Source organism: Cyphomyrmex costatus, unplaced genomic scaffold (genome assembly GCF_001594065.2).
Source record: "Cyphomyrmex costatus isolate MS0001 unplaced genomic scaffold, Ccosl1.0 scaffold129, whole genome shotgun sequence".
Taxonomy (NCBI): Eukaryota; Metazoa; Arthropoda; class Insecta; order Hymenoptera; family Formicidae; genus Cyphomyrmex; species Cyphomyrmex costatus.
The window spans coordinates 107,083-115,520 of NW_017275271.1; the positions used below are offsets into that span (position 1 = coordinate 107,083).

At 34.4% G+C, this 8,438-nt stretch overlaps 1 protein-coding gene across 1 annotated transcript in view; it reads right to left on the minus strand.

Annotated features, from left to right (window-relative positions):
* The window catches only part of trp (transient receptor potential), a 225,954-nt gene that overhangs the window by 4,302 nt on the left and 213,214 nt on the right, over window positions 1–8,438 (minus strand). Inside the window, exon 20 of the mRNA XM_018550779.1 lies at window positions 3,119–3,130. Within this exon, the coding sequence (XP_018406281.1) occupies window positions 3,119–3,130 (12 nt within the window). The remainder of the gene's footprint in view (window positions 1–3,118; window positions 3,131–8,438) is intronic.

Sequence of the window (8,438 nt, forward strand, 5' to 3'; positions counted from 1 at the left end):
TCCCTCTGTAGAGTTTGCAACATCTCTGATTCTTCTTCTGGTACTCCAACTCCACTTTGTTGACATGATCATTACGAAAGGGTTAGGTTACGTATGGGTACAAGATGTCGGACAGAAGTAGTGGTGGGGGACAGTTGGCGCATCTTTCATTATAGGTCTTTAGAATACACCCAATATATTTAAATAGATATGTCAAACACGAGCAATAGAATAGTTCTAGAATGAAACTAGTTTATTACAACAATAATTAAAAAATAACTTTGTTATTTAGTAATGTAATAAGATCATAGACTCTACTAACAAGGGAACCTCTCGAGGTGTTAAATTCTGATTTTAATGAAACTTCGTGAACTTGTAGCTTAAAGAGATGACATAAAGAAATGAAATTATTGGGAAAAGAATTTATTGGGTGTACAAATAAGTTTAAAGCGTTTTTTGTGTAACGTATAATTTAAGCTTAGAATATTTTTGCGGTCTTTTGATATGTGGTGGCGCTTATAAGGCGATGCTGGAGAGACAGCCGAACTTAATCGATATGTCGATAAAACAGATTTTTAATTCCAATTAAAATATTACATACATCAAGAAAATATTTAGTATTTACATATATTAAGTAAGAGCCATGTTTATGCCTATTGACAGAAGAATCAATATGACCAACCATACATTACCCATTTTAAATAATTTAATCTCATCCTCTATTTTCACTTCATCGACTGACAAACAATTAGCAAAACTAGAATCCGATACTGTTAATTTCTTTAAAACACAACCTAACATTATTTTTACAAACGCAGATAAAGGCAATGTCACAGTGGCCTTGGACAGGGAGCACTATGTCTCTAAAATGAATACGATGTTGAGTGATACTGATACGTATATAATTATTAATAAAGATCCCACTAAAAAACTCACGTCAGCTTTAATAGTAGGGGAGGCCGAGATGCTAAATGTGGATTTACTCGAGCATCGTGGGGACCTATTGGATTGTGAAGATTAGATGCTAAAAAGAAAAAAAGGTTATATGATGTATGCCGTTTCAGTGGTGGAGGGAGCGTGTACAGGCTTTCAAAAAAAACAGTGACAATGAAATACTCGAGCGTGTCAGATATTAATAGTGTAAGCGACCCATGTGTTTCTGATAACGGATAAATATTAATCTGACGGTTTACGTGGTGGGGTTAGCTGTAGGAAGGGGTCAAAAAAAAGGGGGAAAAAAAAATTTTCTCGAGCGCGTCAGATTTTTGAAATGTACACTTTTCTATATGTAATTAACATACCATACCTTAATCTGACGCGCTCGAGTTTTCGAACGATCGATTTTTTTTATTTATTAATCCCCTGGACCCCCGGCTCTATATAGAGGTTTAATATTTGGTGGGGGTATTTATTAGGGTGCAAGTTCTCCCCCTTTATGTTATTCTGACGCGCTCGAGTAAATCCCAAAATCCCCACTTGGCCTCCCCTACTATAAGGAGCATGCTCACCTAAGTGGAAATCACCTAGGTGGAAATCAAAGAATTTCATCGATAATTTAAAATATAAAACATTGTATTGTAGTGATGGGTCGCTTCCGAGAGCTTTTATGGGTTGCCGAAGATTTACAAGCCTAATTACCCTCTAAGAATCATTGTCTCATCGATAGGGAGTCCATTGCACTCCCTAGCTGCCTTTTTACACATTTTATATAGCACGATTCCTAAAACATACAGCTACATAAAAAACAGTTTTCAGTTAATAGACAAGATAAAAAACATAAAAGTAAAAGAAAATTATAAACTTATCTCTCTGGATGTCATTTCACTTTTTACGAATATACCTTTAGACATAGCCATAGATTGTATTAATGAGAAGTGGAACTTTATATCTAGAGATTGTCCTCTACCAAAAAATGAGTTTCTGGAGGCAGTTAGATTTATTTTAGACTCTACTTATTTTATATTTGATAATAAGATTTACAAACAAAGCTTTGGCACGCCCATGGGCTCACCCTTGTCACCCATCATTGCTGTTGCGGGATTCTCTAAACGGTTTTTCGATAATTGTTGTTATCGTTAACTAGCGACAGCCAATGAGAGCCGCGCTTTCTTTTAGGATTGACCTGCCATTGGCTGTCGCTAGTTAACGATAGCGACAATCATCGATAAAACGTTTAGAGAATCCCGTAACTGATCTGGTGATGAGCAGATTAGAATCTACGTCACTGGCATGTTGTAATATTGACACCCTCTTTTATTTTAGATATGTGGACGATATATGTACTGTGGTTGACTCTGAAAAAATTGACACATTACTTCTGGTTTAATATAATACATTCCATCCTTGCCTCCAATTTACTTGTGAAGTTGGAGGAGAAAAACTTGAATTTTTAGACTTGATTGGTATCGTAAGCCTACATTCTCTGGTAGATTTTTGAACTTTCTCTCTAACCATCCAATCTCACAAAAGAGAGGCGTAATTTATTCGTTGGTTGATAGAGCTTTTTTACTTTCAGACGCGACATTCCATACAAAAAACTCTCTCTCTCTCTCTCTCTCTCTCTCTCTCTCTCTCTCTCTTAACACTTATTATTGATATTTTATTAGACAATGACTACCCACTTTCTTCTATTTTTGACACAATCAACCAACAAATAAAACATCTACAAAGAAACAGACAAACAATCCATGTTAAGCGTGAGGATAATAAGTTGGAGGATAAGAGAAGTGTATCTTGGCTTACGGTACCTTATATACTTTTACACACAGAAAAATTCAAACGGTTTAACAAAAAAGACATAAGAGTTTCTTTCCACAGTCCTAATAAGATGAATAAATATATGTAAGGACGCTCTATTTATGGAACTCAAATGGAGCGAGGGTTCGGTTTAAGAATCAACACGCATGATGCAGTAATCAACTGTAATAGTAATGATATGTACACATTAACAAAGGCCAGAAACGTTACCGTAAGCGAGTAAACTAAAGACTAACCTGAATCAATACAATTGCCGATAGCAAACCTTTATCTACCTCCGTACTATAACATCACTGCTCTCAGCTCGGAGTCTTGTTACATACTGACTCTCACGCACGAGTCGACAAGCAGCGACAAAGCCAAGCTTGATAACCTTACAAGCTTACATCCCCCCCTTTTAAGACCGAGGGTACACTCCTTCGGATTGAGGGACAAGCTTACTAGCATGAAAAATATTTGACTCCTTTTTTCTAAATCTACTATCTAACAAAAACATTACATCAGAGATTTTCTCTTTAATTTTAAAAGGACCTGTTCTAATTGGGTCTATTTTATCTTTGTTTAATTTATTAATGCTTTGTACATAAACTAAATCTCCTACTTTATAATCTATCTGTTTTACATTTTTATCGTAATATTCCTTATTCTGATTGTGAATGTCTTTTGAATTTCTAAAAGCTATTTTTCTATTGTTGGCCAAATTTGTCAAATTGTTATCGTTTACCTCATCGGGTAAAAATGAATAGTTTAGTCCTGTCAGCAAATAATTAGGGGTGAATTCGGTCGAACTGTGAATTGTGTTGTTGTAATCTTTTACACATTCCTCTGCTATCTGAGGCCATGATTTATCTTTATTCTCATGAATTTTACATCGTATTCTGTTTACCAAGGTCTGATTTGTCCTTTCGTTTAGTCCATTAGAAAACGAACAATCTATTGCTGTAAAAACCAATGCTACTTTCTGTTTATTTAAATATTGCTTAAACTGTGCCGAATTTATACCCGGATATTGATCTGATAAAACTAATTTAATACTTCCATCTTTTTCTACTTTCTTAATTAAATTTATGAAGTCTTTTGCCACTTGAGTCTTTGAAGTTATTATGTACACAAATCTTGTGAAATGATCCACCGCCAAATGTAAGTATTTTTTTGTACTTTTATTGCCTTTGAAACCTCCTATCGTGTCTATAGACACTATTTCGAGAGGTTCCTTTGCTGGACCGAGTTGAGACAAAGGTGCTTTAAAGCAACCTATTCTTGATTTGTTTTTAATGCAAGTTTCACAAGATCTACAAGTCAATCTTATGTGTTTATACATATTTTTAAAATAAAATTTTTGGCCAAAAGTTAAAATTAACTGTTTTGTGCCTATATGACCCTGATCTACATGTACATCGGTGATAAGAGACTTTCCAAATTCTTCAGTGGTCCATATTTTCTCTCTATTATTTAAAGTTTTATAAATTATATCATCTTTAATAATGCATTTATCATCGACTTTTAACAATTTCTGATTTTCTTTGATATCGTTCAATTTCAATAAATTTGAAGTTTTAATCACAGAATCATTATCTGTATCCTCGTGTGATACCAAAACCGGATTTCTCGACAAACAATCTGCTTCTATATTGTCTTTACCCGGATTGTATACTATTTCAAAATCAAACTGTGAAATATAATTCAAAATCTGCACTAGTTCCATATCATTACTTTTTTTGATATTGAGGTTTTCCAGGGGTCTGTGGTCCGTAAATACAAAGAACTTTTTCCCCAACAATTGAAATTGCCAATATAAAATGGCTTCTTTTATGGCTAAGCATTCTATAAAAATGGCTTTCTTCCTTTTCTGAGCGTCTGTCAACTTTCTAGAAAAGAAAAACACCGGTTTCAAGGAATTATCTTCCTGTGGCTGCTTCAATATGGCTCCAACTCCTTTAATGCTTGCATCAGTGAAAATATATATTGGGGCTTCTGGATCAAAAATTGCCAAAGCAGGAACTGTACACAGATATTCTTTTGTTGAATTAAAACTATTCCTACACTCTTCGGACCAATCGAAAGATACATTCTTTCTTAACAGATTTCTCAAAGGATCCAGTAAGACAACATGATTTGGTATAAACTCCAAATAAAAATTAATCTTACCTAAAAATTGTCTAGCTTGTGTTTTTGTTTTGGGTGTAGGAAACTTCTTAATAGCCACTAAATTATCATTTATTGGTTTAATCATATTGCTTTCAATTTCGTGTCCCAAATATGTTATCTTTTCTTGGGCGAACTTACATTTATTTTTATTCAATTTAAAACCTTGTTTATATAGTGCTTGCAGTACTTGCTTTACATGATGTACATGCTCTTCGTAAGTCTTAGAGAACACCAATATATCGTCTATATAATTTACTGTGAAAACATCTAGCTTGTTTTTTCTTATCACACCTGCTAAAACTCTTTGAAAAATAGCAGGAGCAGATTTCAACCCAAAGGGTAAACATCTCCACTGCCAGTGTCCGTGATGTGTCACAAAAGCCAACTTATATCTATCCTTTGCACGCACCGGAATCGACCAAAACGCCGAATTCACATCTAATTTTGAGAAAAACTTACAATTTCTGGCGCGTATAGTAAGATCATCTATCCTTGGAAAGGGCTGACTTTCTGGCACTACTATTTTGTTGAGCTCTTTAAAATCGATACACAAGCGTGATCTTTTTCCTTCTTCTCTCTTGAGAACCATGGTTACAGGAGCTGCATAAGGACTGCTTGACTCCTCTATTAAACCTGCATTTAATAAATCTTCTACTTGTTTCTCAATTTCTAATTTATCTTGAAAGGAGCATCTATATGGTTTCTTTGAAACGTATCTATTTTCTGTCAGTTTCACTGTGGCTTCATAATCCTTTACTGTTCCTATATCAAACTTTGATTTGGCAAAGATTATCTCATTTTTTTTAATAATATTCTCCATTCTATTAGTTCTTATTTCATTAATGTTGTTTTGCTTATCTAAGTTTTTTTTTTTTTCTTGTTTCTGTGATATAATCAAATTTTCATCCTGACAGAGCTTGAATTTTTTTATTGAGTCTAATCCTAATAGAAATTCACAATCAATGCCTTCCTTAACAATGAAAAACTGAAAATCCTCTTCTACATTACAAATTTTAATACGTATTGTTATAATCCCCTCCGTTTTCGCCGTTCCAGCTACACCTTTAATGGTATCTCTCCCACCTATTATTTGTTTGGTATTTCTTTTATCATTCAAAAATGTACTACTAACTAGAGAGACATTGGATCCAGAGTCATATAAACCAATTGCTGGGCAACCATTTGCAAAAATCTTAATTTTAATAAGTGGGAGGACTATTCGTTTTTTGTCTCCTCATGGCTTGCTACTACTTCCTGTATTTCATTATTATTTGTAACCTTGATATTTTCGTTTTTTAAGTTTCTAGTTTGTCTATCTTTATTACGGCATGCACTTTCTAAATGAAATCTATTTTTGAAACCTAACCAATTACAAATGCTGCATGGTCTTTTTTCGTTTAGAATTTTCTTGTTTACATTATCATTTTTCGATTCGTTAATCTTACCAAATTGTTTTAATTTTGACATTAAGTTTTCTATATTTGTAATAGATTTTCTATCTAACTTATTTTGGATAAAATTTGGTAAGCTAATTACAATCATGTTGATTTGTGTGTTTATAGACAAGCTATCGTCCGCTTCTAGCAATAATCTTCTTTTCTTTAACGCATATTCTAATAGCGAGCCATTATAAAACTTAAAGTTATAAGCATATGTTATGTCTGTCCAGGACTGCGCAGAGAAGGTATCAATAAAGGCGTTATTCCATGCCTCCCAATTTAGCAAAGAGTTCTGCTTGACAAATACGTTATACCAATCTAATGCAGATTTTTCTAAAAACAATCTTAATACTTCAGCGTATTTGTTTTGGGTAATCCCCACTCTGTCACACTCCTGCACAAATAATTTAATCCAAACACTCGTATTTATATTTTCACCGTTGAATTTTTCAATCACTATGTCCTTTATTAGAGAGCTTGTTTTTCTTTCAAATGTTCCTGCTGACTCTCTGTTTACATTCGACTCTTGCTCTGTAGTAACCTCTTCCAAATATTCGTCATGCAACACAACATTACCTTCTGTGTCCAGATAAATATTCTCCAGTTCCTTAGATAGAGTCAGCACAACATTGCGAAATTTATTGCGAACTTTTAAACTTTTAACGACATTTTTCACAATTGGATTTTCAAAAAGCTGTTTATGTTGAGCACTAGTCTGCTTATCTGCTGGAAACAAAAAACTTTCCTCTTGACCAAGCAGCTGAATTCTTCTAACTTTAACTACAGTGCTTTTCGTATCCGCACCAGCCTCCGAGACAAAATAAAACTTTGCTTTATTCTCCATTGTATTGATTTGTAAGGACGCTCTATTTATGGAACTCAAATGGAGCGAGGGTTCGGTTTAAGAATCAACACGCATGATGCAGTAATCAACTGTAATAGTAATGATATGTACACATTAACAAAGGCCAGAAACGTTACCGTAAGCGAGTAAACTAAAGACTAACCTGAATCAATACAATTGCCGATAGCAAACCTTTATCTACCTCCGTACTATAACATCACTGCTCTCAGCTCGGAGTCTTGTTACATACTGACTCTCACGCACGAGTCGACAAGCAGCGACAAAGCCAAGCTTGATAACCTTACAAGCTTACATATATTAAAGTACAGAAAGATGTTCTATCACACACATAAAAAAACAATGTAGTTTATAGAATTCAGTGCAATGACTGTGATGCATCTTATGTCGGACAGACTGGGAGACAACTAAAGACCAGAATTAATGAACATCGTAACCATATTAGGCATAACACTTCCACTCGTTCTGTCATTACGGATCATAGACTTCAGTTTAATCATGATTTTCAATGGGAAGATGTGAGAATTCTAGATGAAGAACCTAACTATAGAAAGCGTATAATTTCAGAGATGTTAAACATTAATAAACAAAAACATAGTCTCAATCTACAAACGGACAACGAAGGTCTTCACGATTCTTATATTTCCATTGTAAATAAAGTTTGATCGTTCGATACCGACTTTTGTTATTTTGCTTAGTATAGTTTCATCAGTCACAGTAGCTGCACAATAGAATTTTAATATTCAATCTTTAAATATAATAAGTATCCGCTATCATGGCTCTTTTTTTCAATTTTTTAAATTTTACTTTATGTCTTACTTTTGTTTGTTCTCATTATACACTGTTAACTGACGAATCGATTTTGTGTAAATAATTTTTCGTTTGGTGAGTTAAAGAATTTTCGGTAAACCTTTACAAAAGGGGACCACCCTCCGATGACCTTGACCTTGACATATGCTGTCAAGGTCATAACCCTGAGTAACCTCCTATAGATTTTAGCCGTCGCTCGTCATTCGTTAAAAAGTTATTAACAATCATAGTTCTAAAATATACGTTTCATTTCTGCTATATACGCATGATATCAAGTACTATTCTACACTTTTCCCTGTTCAGAAACGTTAAACTTTCCACGCGAAGTAACCTTCACCTTCCCCCCCCCTGCACAGGGGTACACGACTTCTACGATTATACTGTTGTTATGATAGTACTGTCGGGGCAGACCTCTGTGACGGTGTGGGTGCGGGGGGGGGGGG